The sequence below is a fragment of the Triticum aestivum genome, chromosome 1D (assembly GCF_018294505.1).
Source record: "Triticum aestivum cultivar Chinese Spring chromosome 1D, IWGSC CS RefSeq v2.1, whole genome shotgun sequence".
Taxonomy (NCBI): domain Eukaryota; kingdom Viridiplantae; phylum Streptophyta; class Magnoliopsida; order Poales; family Poaceae; genus Triticum; species Triticum aestivum.
In genome coordinates, this window is record NC_057796.1 from 113,814,997 (window position 1) to 113,834,313 (window position 19,317).

General features: G+C 45.7%; 1 protein-coding gene across 1 annotated transcript; it reads left to right on the forward strand.

Moving 5' to 3' along the window:
- The first annotated feature begins 15,018 nt into the window (after window positions 1-15,018).
- Window positions 15,019-18,864, forward strand: LOC123180651 (tryptophan aminotransferase-related protein 1). The gene is made up of 5 exons (XM_044592737.1): window positions 15,019-15,361; window positions 17,181-17,487; window positions 17,586-17,863; window positions 18,075-18,388; window positions 18,508-18,864. Exons 1-5 carry the CDS (start codon window positions 15,147-15,149, stop codon window positions 18,690-18,692), a joined length of 1,299 nt encoding a protein of 432 aa, XP_044448672.1. The 5' UTR covers window positions 15,019-15,146; the 3' UTR covers window positions 18,693-18,864.
- The last annotated feature ends 453 nt before the right edge of the window (window positions 18,865-19,317 follow it).

The window sequence follows — 19,317 nt, forward strand, 5'->3', positions numbered from 1 at the left end:
ATAAAAGGAGCCCCATGGCAACCGTAGAAAGGGTTAGAAAGTTGGACACACACACACCTATACGCGTGTAGCCACTGGTGCCCTGGGATGACCCTGCCGGGCAAGTGTACTATGCTCTACCACCATTCTTCCACCATTAATCCACCAAAGTAGGAGTAGGGTTTTACGCCTCATGGCGGCCCGAACCTAGGTAAAATTGCCTGTGTGATCTATGTCACGCTGCCACGCGCGCTTCTGCTCTTTGTGCAACGTGACATCCCCCCCCCCCGCCGAACCAGCAAGGGGCCCTTGGTCCCATAGGTGGCCGTGGTTTCCCACGACATCCTATATATCAATCTGTACCTCTCGACCATTTCGAGAATCCTCGTCATGTCCATGATCACATCCGGGACTCCGAACAACTTTCAGTCACCATAACATATAACTCATATAACACTACATCGTCAACGAACGTTAAGCGTGCGGACCCTACGGGTTCGAGAACTTCCGGTCAATAACCAATAGCGGAACCTGGCTGCTCATATTGGCTCCTACATATTCTACGAAGATCTTTATCGGTCGAAACGTTATGACAACATACGTAATTCCCTTTGTCCATCGGTATGTTACTGTCCCGAGATTCGATCGTCGATATCTTCATACCTAGTTCAATCTCGTTACTGGCAAGTCTCCTTACTCATTTTGTAATACATCACCTTGTGACTAACTCCTTAGTCATTTGCTTGCAAGCTTATGATGTGTATTACCGAGAGGGCCCAGAGATACCTCTCCGATACTCGGTGATAGAGGCGAGGGTGTCCCGATCTTTCGATGAGATGATAACTATCGATTTGGTGGAGCCGACTTTGACGATCCGACTACAAACGTGCACGACGTTGCGCCTTAGCAATCGCTAAACCAATCTCCTGAGGTTACTGACGATGCTGGAAGCACGATCAGCCTGACCACGAAGGTCTATTCCCGCACGCAATCGAAGAACAAGCAAGAATATGATAATGCAATCTGAATATTGCGAATATATATGAAGTATTGATGATGGTGGGGATCCGGAAGCGGTCTTGGTCTGGTCGTTGGACACAAACGAAGTACACGAAGTTGCAATGGCTAACTTTTAACTAAACAAATCCCAAGCAAAAAGCTACTAGATGGACATACTTATATAGGAGCAAGGGGTGGAGGCCAAGGAGGTGGGAGGATGTCCCAAGGCAGCCTAAAACCAACCCTAGGTCGTACAAGGCTCATGGGCCCAAGTGGAGGTGATGCAACACCTTTGGACTTGTTGTTTGACTCGGATTCTGCTGCAGCGTCAGATTGTTTCGTCCATATCTCAACGCTCCAGACGAATTTAAAGGTGAATCCAATTGAGTTGGAAAGAGGACGAAATCTACTTTCCAACAAAAAAAGAATCACCCAATTCGGAGTCCGTATGAAAAAGTTGTTGGTGTTTTGAGTCAGGTATATCTGTGCAGTCCGAATCTGAATCCAGAACGTGAGAGACTTGGACTTTATCTTCTCTTGGCCCAAAAGTGACATGAGAGGACTTTTTGAACAGAACCTAAACTTCTCCTTTTGCCTTATCTTCATATGTGGATTGTACAAATGTCCCATACACCTGCAATTAGACAAAACACAAAAGTGTGTGAAGTATTTTTGTTCTGGATAACATAAATAGATTATTGAATAGTTTGCACTAGAAATCACCTGACAAATATGCATGTATGCAATATTTTTGGTCGTATCCAAGGTAGTCATGTCCTCATCACTCGGAGTGACAAATCCTAATCTCGATCTATGCCAACTCAACAAACACCTTCGGAGATACCTGTAGAGCATCTTTATGATCAGCCGGTTATGTTGTGACGTTTGATAGCACACAAGGTATTCCTCCGGTATCTGGGGGTTGCATAATCTCATAGTCGAAGGAATATGTATTTGACATGAAGAAAGCAGTAGCGATAAACTGAACGACCATTATGCTAAGCTAACAGATGGTTCTTGTCCATCACATCATTCTTCTAATGATGTGATCCCGTTATCAAATGATAACACGTGTTTATGGTTAGGAAACCTTAACCATCTTTGATCAACAAGCTAGTCTAGTGAGGCTCACTAGGGACACGGTATTTGTTTATGTATCCACACATGTATTTAAGTTTCCGGTCAATACAATTCTAGCATGAATAATAAACCTTTATCATGATTTAGGAAATATAATAATAACCATTTTATTATTGCCTCTAGGGCATATTTCCATCACCTCACTCTATGACAGGAGGGGTAGCGAGACATGTATTTTTATTGTTGCTACTATGGGTAAAACCACAGGGTTTAATCAAATTGCTTGGTTTTATTCTCTCTACATTATGTCATCATACTTCATGCTTTACTATGTTTGTCATGAACTTAACACCTAGAGAGGCAAGCATAGAAGCGCTCTCGAAGTGGAGTAATAGTAGTTGGCGTCAGTAATTTTAACGGTCTACTTGTCACAGACGTAATGCCTATGTACTGATCATGCCATGAATAACATCATAACTATGCGCTTTTCTATCAATTGTCCAAGTAATTTGTGTACCCACCGTATGTTATGTTCTTGAGAGATGGCTCTAGTGAAGACTATGGCCCCGGGGTCTATTTAAATTATATTAATAAAACCCTTAATACCTTGCTGCAATTTATTTACTTTTATTTCACTTTGCAATTTATATATCTCCTACTATCAAATTTGATCCTTGCAATTAAAGAGTACAAGGGGATTGACAACCATCTTGCCCGCGTTGGGTGCAAGTATTTGCTCTTGTGTGTGTAAGTACTGCTAAAGGTCGTTTGCGTGGATCTCCTATTGGTTCGATAACCTTGGTTCTCTACTAAGGGAAATACTATCCGGTACTATATTGCTTCTCCCTTCCTCTTTGGGGAAAACCCAATGCAGCTCACAAGTAGCAGTAGCAATATCGAAGCGAATATCTCAGATTTAATGAAATATTTCAGTTTAAATCAGGTTAGAGGAGTATAAAAATAATACTCATCAGTGCGAGGGGAACCCACACACAAGATCGGTGCAAGAGAGGTGGGCCTAGCCCCTGGTGCGACTTGTGAAGATGCCAGCACAGGGCCGAGCGCGAGGGAGGCAACTGACAAAGATGTCTGCCCCAATGCAGATGGGGCCGAGGTGCCAGGTGGGGATGAGGACACGACTCCTAACTGCCCCCCGGTCTGAGATCACAAACTGACAATTCATCGGATCCCAACAAACACACCGCAATCCCCACGCAAAAAAATGAACACACCGCAAAAAAGAGTTACATCAAATAGATCTCCAAGAACATCGAGGAGAACATAGTATTGAGTATCAAAAAAAGAGAAGAAGCATCTAGCTACTAGCTTCGGACCCGTAGGTCTGTGGTAAACTACTCACGCATCATCGAAGGGGCAACAAGGATGATGAAGAACCCCTCCGTGATCGTTGCCCCCTGCGGCTGAGTGCCGGAAAAGGTTTCTAGATCGGATCTCGTGGTTCTGGAACTTGCGGCGGCAGAAATTCTATTTCCTTGACTCCCCTAGGGTTTTGGGTATTTTTGAGTATTTATAGAGGTGGAAGTTGGTGGAGAAGCTTCCCGTGGGCTCCACTACCCACCAGGGCGCTAGGGGCCTCTGGCGCGCCCTGGTGCCTAGTGGGCCCCACGAGCCTCCTGCCATGTGCTCCTTTGGCTCCCTGGGTGTCTTCTCGGCAGAAAAAAAATCTCCAAAAAGTTTCGTGGCATTTTGACTTCATTTGGTATTGATATTCTGCAAAGTAAAAAAGAAAGCAAAAAACAACAACTGGCACTAGGCACTATGTCAATAGGTTAGTCCCAAAAAATGATATAAAGTTGCTAGCAAATGAATATAAAACGTCCAAGATTGATCATATAACAACATGGAACAATAAAAAATTATAGATATGTTGGAGACGTATTAACACTGACTATAATTTATTAGTCTTTTGTCGAGAGAAGGGCACTTGCAGTTCTGTCACTAGGCATCCAACTGCAAGTGTCACCCCGACTACAATTGCATGCCCACACACTCGATTGCAACTAACATTTATTTTTGTAAGTGGGCGATGGGAGAGGGAGGGGGAGTTGCATGCGTGATACCAGACTTGCAATTGCAAGCGTCACCCTCAACTACAATTGGCCTTGTGTTTTTGTCGGAGATGGGGGGAGGGGCAACTGCATGCCAGATAGTAGTCTTGCAATTGCAAGTGTCGTCCTCAGCTGGAACTGCTTGCCTACACACCCGACTGCAATTACATGCCACACACACAACTACAACCGGCATTTTTTATTTGTTAGTAGGTGGCGGGAGAGGAGGGTGGAGTTTCATGTCCGATACTAGCACTAGTAGAAAACAGGGCTTTGGTCCAGGCCAGATAAGAGCATTACTCCCGGTTATCTTACGAACCGGAACCAATGGGTGCATCTGTCCCAGTTCGTGAGGCCAGGGCGCTGGTCGGGCCTCGGGGGCTGATACGTCTCCGTCGTATCTATAATTTTTGATTGTTCCATGCCAATATTATACAACTTTCATATACTTCTGGCAACTTTTTATACTATTTTAAGGACTAACATATTGATCCAGTGCCTAGTGCCAGTTCCTGTTTGTTGCATGTTTTTTGTTTCGCAGAAAATCCATATCAAACGGAGTCCAAACGGGATAAAAAATGACGAGGATTTTTTTTGGAATATATGTTATTTTTGGGAAGAAGAATCAACGTGAGACGATGCCCGAGGGGGCCACGAGGCAGGGGGTGCGCCCCTGACCCTCGTGGCCACCCCGTAAGGCGGTTGGTGCCCTACTTTCACCGCAAGAAAGCCAATATCCGGATAAAAATCGTGTCCAAATTTCAGCCCAATCGGAGTTACGGATCTCCGGGAATATAAGAAACGGTGAAAGGGCAGAATCAGGGAACGTAGAAACAGAGAGAGACAGAGAGATAGATCCAATCTCGGAGGGGCTCTCTCCCCTCCCATGCCATGGAAGCGAAGGACCAGAGGGGAAACCCTTCTCCCATCTAGGGAGAAGGTTAAGGAAGAAGAAGAAGAAGAAGAAGAAGAAGAAGGGGGGCTCTCTCCCCCTCTCTCCCGGTGGCGCCGGAACGCCGCCGGGGCCATCATCGTGTGACAGCGATCTACACCAACACCTCCGTCATCTTCACCAACATCTTCATCACCTTCCCCCATCTATCTACAGCGGTCCACTCTCCCGCAACCCGATGTACCTTCTACTTGAACATGGTGCTTTATGCTTCATATTATTATCCAATGATGTGTTGCCATCCTATGATGTCTGAGTAGATTTTCGTTGTCTTATCGGTAATTGGTGAATTGCTATGATTGGTTTAATTTGCTTGTGGTTATGTTGCTATCCTTTGGTGCCCATCATATGAGCACGCGCGTGGATCACACCATAGGGTTAGTTGTATGTTGATAGGAATATGTATTGGAGGGCAAGAGTGACAGAAGCTTCAACCTAGCATAGAAATTGATGCATACGGGATTGAAGGGGGACCAATATATCTTAATGCTATGGTTGGGTTTTACCTTAATGAACGTTAGTAGTTGCGGATGCTTGCTAGTAGTTCCAATCATAAGTGCATAGAATTCCAAGTCAGGGATGACATGCTAGCAGTGGCCTCTCCCACATAAAACTTGCTATCGGTCTAGTAAAGTAGTCAATTGCTTAGGGACAATTTCACAACTCCTACCACCACTTTTCCACACTCGCTATACTAACTTTATTGTGTCTTTATCTAAACAGCCCCTAGATTTTATTTACGTGCTCTTTATTATCTTGCAAACCTATCCACCAACACCTACAAAGTGCTTCTAGTTTCATACTTGTTCTAGGTAAAGCGAACGTTAAGCGTGTGCAGAGTTGTATTGGTGGTCGATAGAACTTGAGGGAACATTTGTTCTACCTTTAGCTCCTCGTTGGGTTCGACACTCTTACTTATCGAAAGAGGCTACAATTGATCCCCTATACTTGTGGGTTATCAGGGGCCATAGGTCCCGGTTTGTCTGACCCCTTTGGTTCCGGTTCCAGACATGAACCGGGACCAAAGTGCCTCACTCCTAGCGCAGCCCTAGTCCCGGTTGGTAGCTGGAACCGGGACTAAAGAGCAGGCTTCTGTCCCGGTTCTAGCCACCAACCGGACTAAAGAGATGCATATTATATATATGCTCGCCCTGGCCGCTCACTCCTCTATTTTTGGGCCTACCGGCGTGTGGGAGGTGTGTGCTGCTCTGCTCTCACCTCCTATGCACATCAGGTTCCGACAGAGAGAAGGACGAGCTGACAGAGGCCCTCGGGAATCCTGAACACCCTGGACGAACACGAGGCACATCAGGCTCCATTTCGTGGGTTTATGGGTTTCCCGACAGCGGTGGTTATAGAAGCCGAGAGAGAAATAAGAAAGAGGAAGCAAGCGAAATGCAGAAGATTAGTGCAAGATTAGCGAAACTAGAGGAACTTGAGAGCCAACGAGCTACCGGCCAACCATCTCAGCGGAACGAAGATCCTTCATTCGACACTGCCCCCGAAGCTACCCCACCATCTCGGCGAAGAAGCAGCATGGCTTCCACGGAGCTCGTTCAGCCTGATTTCATGGATCCTCGCTACCCCGTGGATAGTATCACGGAGAATGAACATTGTGTGCTAATGGCGAAATGCCATAACCTGACCTTGAATGTGGCGGTCGGCTCTGTCTTACCTCCTCAAGATGAGGGAACTTTCCATTGCCGTCCGATTCCACATGGCTTTTTTATTGTCGGGGTGGATGAAATAATGGAGGGATTCGAGGGGCTGAAGCTTGAGTACCCTACAGGTGAAGGGAAGATTCTTCTGGAAAATGCCTTAAGGAGTACCTATCTATGGAGAAAGGATAACATCAAGCTTCCAAACTGGACGCCACCTTAGCAGACTCAGCCAGAGGAGGCCCCTCAGCAGACTCCTCACAGTCTAGCTCAGCCGTCTCAGCTGCATGAGTCGTCTCCGGTGCGTGAGCTGTCTCCGCCGCCTCAGCCGCCGTCTCCGGCGGAGGAGGCCCCTCGGCAGAGTCCTCTTCTGCCTCAGCTATCTCCGGCGTGTCAGCGGACTCCACCTCCTCCGGCGCGTCAGCGGAATCCGCCGCCTCAGCAATGGCGGAAGAGAGCCGTCGCCGCTCCGGCGGCTAGCAGTACAACAGGCGGGAAGAAATTCAAAAGCCGGTCCAAGCCTCAAGGCTCCTCCAAAGTTACCATATGAGAGGATTGAGGAGGAAACCAAGGACATCGTGGATGCCGAAGTGAGGGCCCATTTTAACGAAAACGTCCACCTCCGAAGGAAACAATAGATCTGATGAAAGCGAAGCGCACTCTGGATGCCCTTAAGCGACCACCACCGCCTCCACCGCAATCATACTATGATCTCTGTATTGGAAAGACATATGATGAAGCGCGGCGGTCGGGAAGTACTACCACTACTACAAGACTAAGTGGGAAAAAAGTTCCCCAGCTCGGCGAACAGGAGAAGCAATCGTGCCCCCGCTCAAGGTGTCTAGTGATATCTCTAATCATCCGGGGCTAGCGCCCGGTACCACTCTTGGTAATTACGTGGGCGATCATGTACAGTTTGAAATGGCTGAGGTAGTAGAGGTCTATAGATACGAGCACGGGAAGCCTCTAGTCAAACATGATCAGCTCCCGCATCTACCATCGATGATGCGAAGATTGCATATGACTGGTACTTGGAAACCTGTAGGAAGTCTGGGACGGACTGTATGATGCTAGGAATTAAAGACGGGCACGACTTCATTGGAGTCGACCTGATGCATGTTGAATTTGTGGAATTATTTTAGTTATTCAATCAACAGGCCCTCGACAAACAACTCATGACTTGCTACTGTCTGTAAGTATTATTTCTGTAATTAAGTCTCTAGCTCGGCTCGTTTATTGCATGTATATATAATTATCTTCACTATATTATGCAGATTGAAGATCGTCAAATGCAAAAGAGGACAAATCTATGACATTGGGTTCATTAGCCCAAATACCGTAAATGAATGGGCGGTCAAAACAGAGCCAAAGATACCGAGGATAAATTGCTAAAAGTGTTCCTTCGACATCAAAACAAAAGGGAAATACTCTTTCCTTTCAACTTCCAGTGAGTGTTACTGTCTTGTGCATATTCGGTTTCGCTAACTTGAGGTTAAGTGTAATTGATGAGTTATGTGTGCGCATGTTCCACTTTATTCTGCTATCCATTAAGCTTGACAGGGCATTAGTAACTATCTTAGACTCGAGACGTAAAGAGCAAAAGGAGTGGGCGGACATGAGTGAAATGCTCCAGATGTAACTTCAATCATTATCGCACCATATCGGCAACTTTCATTCATTTCCTGATATCAAGTAATCATTTTCTTTGCCGGGCAGGGTTTGGAAAAAGTTCACTGGAATGGTCCCGGGTCTGAAGAAGGAGCTACGATTTACACAACCTAAAGTAAGTACTACTAGCTAGTTCCGTGCATCTCTCATTGATTCTAGTTTCATAAATACCATTATCATGCTTGATTATTAGTTTGATTGAACTCTATTCTCGTAAAGTGCTTGTGGCAGGCACCCCGGACTGATTTATGTGGATACTACGTTTGCGAGTTCATTCGCAACTCGACCCTTGAGCAGGGCATAACTTCAAAACAATTAGAAGTACGTAAACAATATTCACAATTCTTTTTTATTACCATCAATTGTGTTGAGTTTCATTCATATATATGTATTGACCCTCTTCTTTAAATTAGATCTAGCAGATGCGGGATGAACTCCTACCACATGATCGAATACGAGCAATTCAAGAGGAATTGGCGGGATTCTTTCTTGACCACAGAGAATACCATATGGAATTGCAAATGGATCTTAGGTAGATGATGTTAGGTATTGTAAGACATGTTATATTGTATGTATGTAGTAGCGTCGGATAGATATACGAAAACTTGTTGTTCGACCAAGCACGGAGAAAGAGAGGTCACTTCTCTCTATATATGTTCATGACAATCTTGTGTAATTAATGGTTACTTCATTTTCTTACTAGCTAGCATCGAGTTCTATCTATATGTAGTAGCTAACGTCGACCAAGCACGGAGAAAGAGAGGTCAATTCTCTCTAGTAGCTAGCTAACACAATATGAAACCCCTAAACCCTCCAAAACCCCTAAACCCCCCTTTAAAAAAACAAAAAACCCAGCGCCTGGGAGCTGCTGACGCGTGGCTGCCTTTTAGTCCCGGACGGTGTTACTAACCGGGACTAAAGGTCCTCTTGCTTGGGCGCCCCACAACGGCCACGTGGAGCTCCTTTAGTCCCGTGTCGTAAGCCAACCGGGACTAAAAGTAATGGGCATTAGTCCCGATCATTTTGTCCCGGTTGCAGAACCGGGACTAAAGGCCCTCTGGAACCGGGACTAATGCCTTGTTTTCTACTAGTGTAGGCTTGCAACTGCAAGTCTCGCCCTCGACTGGAACTGCATGTCCCCTATCGACTACAACTGGCCTTGTGTTTTTGTCAGAGAGGGGGTGAGTTGTATGTCCGACAATACGCTAGCAACTACAAGTGTCGCCCTCGCAACCGCAAGTGTCGCCCTCAACTGCAATTGCATGCCTACACACCCGACTGCAACTGAATTATTTTGTTTTGTAAGTGAGCGGTAGGAGAGGGGATGGGAGGTGCATGCATGGTACTAGGCTTGCAACTGCAAGTGTCGCCCTCGAATGCAACAACATGTCCCCTATAAACTGCAACTAGCCTTATGTTTTTTAGGAGAGGGGGTGAATTGCATGTCCGACAATAGACTTGCAACTACAAGTGTCACTCTCAAATGCAACAGCATGTCCCCTATCGAATTCAACAAGCCTTGTGTTTTTGTCGAAGAGGGGGTGAATTGCATGTCCGACAATAGACTTGCAACTACAAGTGCCGCCCTTGAATGCAACACCATGTCCCCTACCGACTGCAACTAGCCTTGTGTTTTTGTCGGAGAAGGGGGGTTGCATGTCCAACAATAGACTTGCAACTACAAGTGTCGCTCTCGACTACAATTGCATGTCTGGCAGTAGGCTTGCAACTTCAACTGTTGCCCTCGATTGCAACTGCATGGCTACACACCCAGTTGCAATTGACCTTTTTTGTAAGTGAGCGGCAGGAGAGGAGGGGAGTTGCATGTCCAACAATAGGCTTTCAACTACAAGTTTTGCCCTCGACTGCAACTGCATGCCTACACACTCTACTGCTACTAGCTTTTTTTGTAAGGGAGTGACAGGGAGGGGGAATTGCATGTCCGATACTAGGCTTGCAACTGCAAGTGTCGCCCTTGACTGCAACTGTATGCCTACACACCCAATGCAACTGGCATTTTTGTTTTTTAAGTGGGCGTCAGGAGAGGGGGTAGTTGTGTGTCCGACACTAGGCTTTGCAACTGCAAGTGTCGCCACCTAATGCAACTACATGTCCATAGACCGCTACTACAACTAACCTTTGTTTTTATAAGAGTGGCGGGAGAGGTGGGTAGGGGTGCAGTTGTGTGTCCAATACCAGGCATGCAACTGTAAGTGGCGCCCCCGAATGCAACTATGTGTCTTCCTCCCGACCGCAAATGGTGTTGTGTTTTGTTAGAGGATGACGGGAGAGGTGGGTGGGGTAGTTGCATGTCCCGGGGGTGGGGTACTTTCTTTTTTCTTTTTTTTTCTACTGTTGTGTTTTAAATTTTTAATCTTTTTGATTTGTTAAGAAAAATAACGCAACCAACGTCGGATGCACACATTTGCATGCCCTCCATTTGTATGCAACTTAATATATTTTTTGAAAAATAGTGCCACCCTATTTTCGTTTGTCTTGTTTCCATTTTGTTTCTTTGTTACATTAAAGATTGATTTTTGTCCTAATATATAAAATGTTTTCTTGAAAGAAGTTATAAAAATGAAAAATAGAAAGAGAAACAAGATGATGTACGAAGAGAAAGACTGAACGATGAGCTACATTGGCGATAGAAAAATGTTTTTTACTTACTTCTCTTGTTGCACACTTTTTTCCGGTGCCAAGAAAAAACAAAGACAAAGAAACAAACAGCCCAGCCTAAACAAACAAACAACAGAAAAATGAAAAAGGCCCTTAAGAATAAAACCCAGCAGCTATCGACTAAACAAACGAGTTAATCTGCCTTAGGTGACATCAGTGGATCAGCCGCCGATTGCAACTTCGTGGAGTCTAAGTCGATTGAGACCTAGACAGACCTAGAAAAACGACTATTCAACGTTTTCCTATAAACCGATTCAGCGTATCCATAGTTTGAAGCCCCCCTGTGCTCGACGAGACTTCCTCGAGACCTCATCGTTGCCATCCTCATCTCCACCGACCACCGTGATCAGATTATACGTCTCTCTGCCAGGTCAAGCACGTTCATACCATCGTTGTTGGTTGCCGCTCATCGTCTAAGCTACAACACTCTAGCCGGCTACCATGGGAGCGCTCGCGACGGAGCCAGGAGGCGGTGGCGGAGGGAGCTCACCGGACAGGGTTTCTCCTACAATTGAGGGGTTGGGCAGTTAGCTAGGTCAAATAGATGGTGTGTTGGGACGAACCCGGATAGCTCTCTCTCTCTCTCTCTCTCTCATATTCACTCAGACGAAGGTGGAAGGAGCACACTAGTTTTTCCGGCGCACAAACGCCTCACCGCACGAACAGTGTCACGCCACCCGAACGACACTTTCTTTACCTTTCGAGCACAAACTCAACGCGGTGGCACATACCACACAGGATCATACATGGAAGACTACATGCCCTGAGGACTAACTCCGGCTACCCCTCCTCATGATGAACGCACACACGCACCTGGAGACTACATCTTTCGAGAGGCTCCTCTCTTGGTACCAGACCCTTTACATATCTTAAGTAGCAGGTCGTGCACACACATATGCCGGCCACTATGGCAATGGGCCGGGTTTGGATCGGGTTGGACAATACCAAATTCATGTCCATATCCATGAAGACAGCCTTTGCCCGTCCATGAAAAAATCCACGTGTGAAAATTTGTGTCCATGTCCAAACTCGGTGGTTATCCATTAATTGGGCCCTCTCAGGACATATAAGTAAGATAACACAATGTTAACATAAGCTCTTCCATTCTGTACCTCGTGTCAGGTTAGGCTTCACTTATGGTAAGCATTAACTGTAAATCAACATCCACTAACAACCTAATATCATTCAGTATTTTTCTAAAAGATGAGAATGACGAGTCATTTCACGAGGCGATAAAAATAAGGGAAGGAGCGCTGGAGTATGTTACAGTGGGGATTGAATTTCAACTAATAATAGTTACAGAGCGATTGTGCAATTTGTTTTGCAAGTTTTAGATAACAAAGTGTAAAATTGCAGTGGAACATGTGACTGTGGGGTAGGGATAGTAGATTTTTGTCCATTAAGTCATACTATTGGGTCGTGTTTGGGTATACCCACGGGTGCAAGATTATATCCCTGCCCTACACACGAGTAATCGGGTCGGGTTTGGATGCCGCCCATGGGCACAAAAACATATCCAAACCCTATCCATTTGGATCGGATATCCATGGGTATCCATGTCCATAGGTAAAATTGTCATCCTTACCAGCCACACCGGTCCACGTATCGCACGAACTAACGGGACCTCCTATGTGACGCTCTCTGCGTCAAGTCGTCGCTGTTTCGCATAGGGGGGACTTCGACTGGGCCGGCCCATGAAGACAGCGACAGCAACAAAAATCGAACGTGCACTGTAGCTAAAAAAAATTATACGCATCGGCGGGGATTCAAACACGCGATGCACTGCTATAGAGCATGAGTTCTTGCCAACTGAGCTAGCGGTTGTAACTGATCAACTAGCTAGCATCAAACCTGAAGAACAAACAAGCTGCGCAAATCTGAATTAGTTTAGGAATTTCGGAAGCAATATTCTTAAAAAAAACTGAATGTTGTGTGAAACGCAAAAACTTACCAAATTTGTGAACAAATTTTAAAAAGCTATACTTTTTTGAAAATCTTGAATAGTTTTTTGGAACCAGAACAGTTTTACAAATTTCAAAATAAAATTTGGAAAGGTGAACATATTTTGGAATTCCTGAACAAAATTTCCAAACACGATTTTTTAAAAACTTGTGAACAGTTTTTAAAACTGGACATTTTTGAAACTTCTGAAAAAAATGAAAACATGAACAATTTTCGAAAAAATATGAAAAAATTTTAAAAAAATATTCCGAATAAATTTTGTAAACACAAGAACATTTTTTGAAATGCCCGAACAATTTTTGAAAAATGCAAAAAAATTGAATTTTAAACAATTTTTTGAACACGAACATTTTTTAAAATTTGGAACTTTTTTAGAAACATGAACAAATTTTGGACTGTCTGAACAATTTTCGAAAGAAAAAAAAAGGAAAACAGAAAAAAAAGAAACAGAAAAACAGAGAAAGGAAAAAGAAAAAAAAAACGAAAAAACCCCAAGAAGAAACAGGAAAAACGGTCAAAAAAGAAAAAACGGTTCAAGGACCTTCTAGAGGGTTCCCAAAACCTGATGGGTAGCTCTGGTTTAATGGGCCGGCCCATTGCTAGCGATGCGGGGTGTTGGCTGTGCGTTCTGTCGCATTTTGACGCAATGAGCGACGCATAGGATTTTCCCGAACTAACCACTAACCCCTAATTGCATGCACGTATGGCCCGGACACCGCAACCGGCCACTAACTCACGGCCGGCTAGATACAAGCACAAATCCTGTACTTTGCATGGCCTTTCCAACAGCCACATGACTCGGCCGCAATAGCACGCAGGTACAGCCGCACAAACAGCTAGTCCACACGCTCGAGCAATAGACTCAGCGTGATCTCCTTGCATGCCGCTACTGTTGGTTGCCTGCTCCGCGAGACGACTCAGCTTCACGACTGGTCGATCAAGATTAGTGCTAACATGGTGCACACAGGAGGACTTTACGAAAGAGCCGCCATGGTGTCCGTGGTGGAGGCATGAAGCTACTCGCCGAGGTTGGAGGTGAAGGCCGGGAAACGGCAAAAATGGCGGTGGAAGGATGTCCGTGGTGAAGGTGTGGAGCTACTCGCCGGGGTTGGAAGAGCGGCGACGCTTGTGGCCAAGCGGAGCAGCCATGCACGGTAGGTGCTCGACACGGTGTGTGAAGAATGGGGGTGAGGGGAGGAAGGGGAGCTGCATGGCGGGCAACAGCAAAGCAGCAGGCAGGGCAGCGCTCCGCATGCTGGGCGCTGGGTGCAGCTCCTGTTGTGCGAATGCCCGTGCCGTTCATGGCTTGCTGTGAGAGAAAAGCATGGTCGAAGGGACGTCCAAACAAAGAATTTCTTAAACGTCATTTATCATTTTCTTATCCAATGAAGATTTTCCATATACTTATTCCTAACTGAACTGTTAGCAAAAGTGGCTTTACTAAAAAAGTCTCTCTAAAATGTGTTTAACTAAGGGCATGTACAACGCCGGCGCTAATGACAGGCGCTAGGATTCACTCCCTGGCCGTTATGGTCTAATCCTGGTTGATCCCAGGATTATTGCTAGCGTCGATGCCAGGGCTGCCATCGGGCGCTTCGTTCTTTTTTTCTTTCCTCTGAGCTGTTTAACGAGCGCTGCCCCTTTTCTTCTACGAGAAACCCATTGCATTAGCGCTCGACCAGGCGCCCATGCGTTGAGGAGACAGACTCCTACAGCGACGCCACTTCTTTAATTAATTCTTTTTATTGCCTAAGCGTTCAAATAAACGCTCTTGCATTGTAGATGCCCTAAAACTAGAAGCCGCACACAAGATTGATCTTACTTGCATGCATCCATCGTAACCGCAACAAAACGTACACTTTGACCATGCACTTTCCCGCGATTCCGGTGCATGCGTTACCCATCCCACCCACACCTAGTTAGCCGGGCGGGGAGAGAATGACCATCTGGCGCCTCGCGCCTGCCATTATTTTTACCGGCCCCTCACCTTCCTATTTAGCCATCTAGAATCATCTCATAGGTATCTTCTTCTATATAAACCCTCCCAGGATCCCATCTATATATAGCACTTGTGGGCTCTCAGTACTTGGATTTACGGCGATGGCGAGGGATAACGGCGACGGGCTGGCGGCGATTGCCGGGCGGATCGGCGTGCTCGGGTCCGTCGCGCTGAACATCGTGGCGCTAGCAATCTACCTCCGTGGCCGCGCCGCCGCCGAGAAGCAGGCCAGCAAGAAGGTGAAGAAGGCGGCGGCTGTGGCGCCGTCGTCCGGCAAGCCGCCCGTCGCGTGTGACTCGGTCATCAACTTGGACCAGTATGAATTTCATCTCATATCCATCGATCGTCTCTTGGTTTTTCGCAGCTGCAATAATTAATCCTCCGGTGGAACGTCCACGCGTACATATACGTGACGTGATCCATGCATGTCCACGTGGTACTTTACGTGACGTGTGATACATGCATGTCTACCTGATACTTTACGTCGCCAAAAGATACGTTTACAGTTAGTTAGTTAGGTATAGGTACGTTTCCCCTCTCCTTTCTTTTTGACAAAAGATGCGTTTTCCTCTAACACTACTAATCCATCTATATATATATATAGATATTTTTTATATACCAATAAAAAGACGAAAAGGGGCATAATCAAATAATCTTGGTCATCAAATCAGATCAACCCAAACGGTATGTGTTTAGTATGCAATAAATGTCGTTGACTTAGTACAATCTCCGTCTCAAATTACTTGACACGGATGTATCTATAAATGTGTCTAGATGCATCCATATATATTTCAATCTAAGACAAGTAATTTGGTATGGTTGGAGTACAACATTGTACGGACGGAGTGCGTATTAAATAGTGACATGACTGTTGCAAAAATAATATCCCAGTACCTTATTTCTATACGATTAACATGCATTTGCATCTAAAAATGTAGCATTTACTAGTGGAAAAAATACAAAGCCATGTGTCATGTATTTACTAAGATGATTTTACCATGACAGAAACATGCATTTGCATCTAAAAATGTACGCATTTACTAGTGGAAAGAAAAAATACAAGTGGCATGTATTTTTTTTTGCGATAAAAGTGGCATGTATTTACTATGACGATTTTACCATGACAGAAACGTGGCAAATTATCGTGCAAATTTTACCATCTCCTTTTATGAACTCAGCATGTGTTTTGGGCAGCTTTGTTTATATAGAAGTACTCCTATAATCTAACACCAAGTACGTACCCTTATTATTATTATTATTATTATTATTATTATTTTGCATTGATAAAGGGAGCTTTATTTAGTTACTGATAGTATTACAATCGGTAGCCAGAAGGCTAATCAGAGCATCAGGGGCATCCAACAACCATAACTCGGTTCGACGCTCCGCTCTTGACAAATAGGCTAGTTGATCTGCAACCTTATTCTGGGAATGATCAATATATAAAAGGACAAGCTCTCTCTCTCTCTCCTAACATCTCCTTAATTTCCCCCACTACATGGCCCAGGTATGACTTATTCTTATCCTTCTCTTTTAGTATCTTCACAACTGCAGCACAATCAGACTGCACCTGAAGTGGTGCCGTGGAATGCATCAGTGCTGCCCGGACTCCTCTAATTGCCAGGAGTTCAGCTTCAAACGCATCTTTGCGGTGAGGCACAAACCAACAAGCAGAAAGGGCATGTCTTCCGCTGCTATCTCTAGTAATCATTGATGTGCCTACGCCATTATCGCACGTACCAAAAGAACCATCAGTAGATACTGCCAGCCAACCTTCAGGGGGGTGAGGCCATACCTTTATTTCCTTTGGAATCTTCCGCTGTGATCTACAGCTTATGACGCTTTCTTCAAAAGTAATCCCTTTTCCTTTCTCTAAATCCTTTCCATCATTCATCTTTATTTGTTCCAGGGACAGAACATAACTTTGCAAAAAATTCCTAGTTGTTTTCCACAGTAGCAGCTATTTTGTCATGCAACATATCGTTTCTCACTTGCCAGTTCCTCCAAATTATCATGAGTACCCTTATTATTACTTCATCAAAAGCTATGGGTTTGTGTTATCTTTGGTCCCGCCCTACCAAACTTTGTACCGTGCACATTTGATTTTTCTACGATAATAATGTTATTGTTTGCAGCGGTGATCCAACGATGTTTGAGCCGTTTTGGCGCGGACCGATTGGCGAAAGCGCTACGCTGGTGATTCCAGGGTGGCAGACGATGAGTTACTTCTCCGACGTCGGCAACCTCTGCTGGTTCCTTGAGCCAAGCTTCGAGCGTGAGGTGCGCCGCCTCCACCGCCTCGTCGGCAATGCCGCCGTCGAGGGCTACCACGTCCTCGTCGGCACCGGATCCTCGCAGCTTTTCCAGGCCGCACTCTACGCGCTCGCCCCACCCACTGCTGACACGCCCCTCAGCGTCGTATCTACCACCCCATTTTACTCCGTAAGCATTAGTTTATTTTGTAAATGAGAAAAAAACGATCGATATTTTTGACTGTGAGAGAAGGTAGATCGCTATGTGGTATGCTCCATCTTGTGCAGATGTACCCGCCCTTGACGGACTTCCTCAGCTCGGGGCTCTACCGATGGGCCGGCGACGCCAACACATTCGACGGCGACGACTACATTGAGGTCGTCTGCTCACCGAGCAACCCCGACGGCAGCATCCGCGAGGCCGTCCTCAAGTCCAAGTCCGGCAAGGACATCCACGACCTGGCTTACTACTGGCCGCAGTACACTCCCATCACCCAAATGCTTGCCCACGACATCATGCTCTTCACCGTGTCAAAGTGTACGGGCCACGCCGGCACGAGGATAGGGTAATCACATCACATCTTACAATGAATGAATCCATGACAACATGTATTTACTTCGTACTCCCTCCGTTCCGAATTACTTGTCGCAGAAATGGATGTATCTAGAACTAAAAAATGTCTAGATACATCCATTTTTACGACAAGTAATTTCGAACGGAGGGAGTAGATGTTAAGCTTAGTTTGTTGTTTTTATGGTTCCTTGCGTTGCATGCAGGTGGGCGTTGGTGAAGGACAAGGAGGTGGCTCAGAAGATGAGCAAGTTCATGGAGCAAAGCACCATAGGCGTGTCCAAGGACGCGCAGCTACGCGCCGCCAAGGTACTCGGGGCAGTCACCGACGGCTACGAGCACCAGCTTGCCACCGCTGCCGGTGGGGACGCGAACCTCCTCTTCCATTACGCGCGGCGGAAGATGGCGCACCGCTGGTGTGCACTCCGTGCTGCCGTTGCAGCCTCCGGCATCTTTAGCCTCCCCAACGAGGTGGCCGGCTTCTGCACCTTCACCAAGGACACTGTCACCTCTAATCCTGGTAGGCACATTACACAGTCTACATTAACCTTATAAAGATATGAAAAAAATCCGATCTAGTATGACCTATTTTTTTCTTGATTCACTTGCATTTTCTAAAATAATGCTTCTGGATTGCAGCATTCGCATGGCTGCGCTGTGAGAAGCAAGAAGTGGAAGACCTAGAGAGCTTCTTGCGTGAGAACAAGATCATAACCCGCAGCGGGACTAAGTTCGGAGCTGATCAAAAGGTGGTCAGGATCAGTATGGTCGACACTGATGAAGCATTCGGCATATTCGTCAATCGCCTTGCCGCCATAAAATGAGGACACCGGACACCGGATAAGTGAATAATGTGTTTGTTTTTGTGGCCAGTGAATGATGTGTTGTTTCTCTTAGCTTCTCTATATTTTCGTACCTCCCTAGTTAGGGATCGATCAATGAGCTTTGTTTTCGAATACCCAGTTTAGTGATCCAGCTAAATAAGTTCAATTTTCATAGGCTTCTTTTCTTATGAAACAACCTGAGATGCTATTTATTCCGAAAGAGTGGCTGGAAAAAATAACACAGAACAAATACCAAAAACAGAAAAGGAGTTTTGGAGCTGGGCTCGAATGCTTTTCCTGGTTCATCTCTTACAACTAGTAAAAAAAGTGTGGCAACGCCAACCTCGTGGTGACACACCAATTCAACGATGGAACAATCGCATCCGTGCGCTGCGCCAATTTCTTCGTGGTTGGGCCAAACACACCGCAGGGATTTATAAGAAGAAGTTGCGACTCTCTACCTTAATTGACTCCTTAGATAAGATCGCGGAGGTCAGGATCCTTTCTGCCATGGAGATTGAGCAAAAAAAGTCATCTCAATGAGCAGCTAGCCTGCCTTTTACGCGAGGAGGAAATAAAATGGTACCAAAGGTGTAAGACTGACTCACTGGTTCTTGGGGATGAT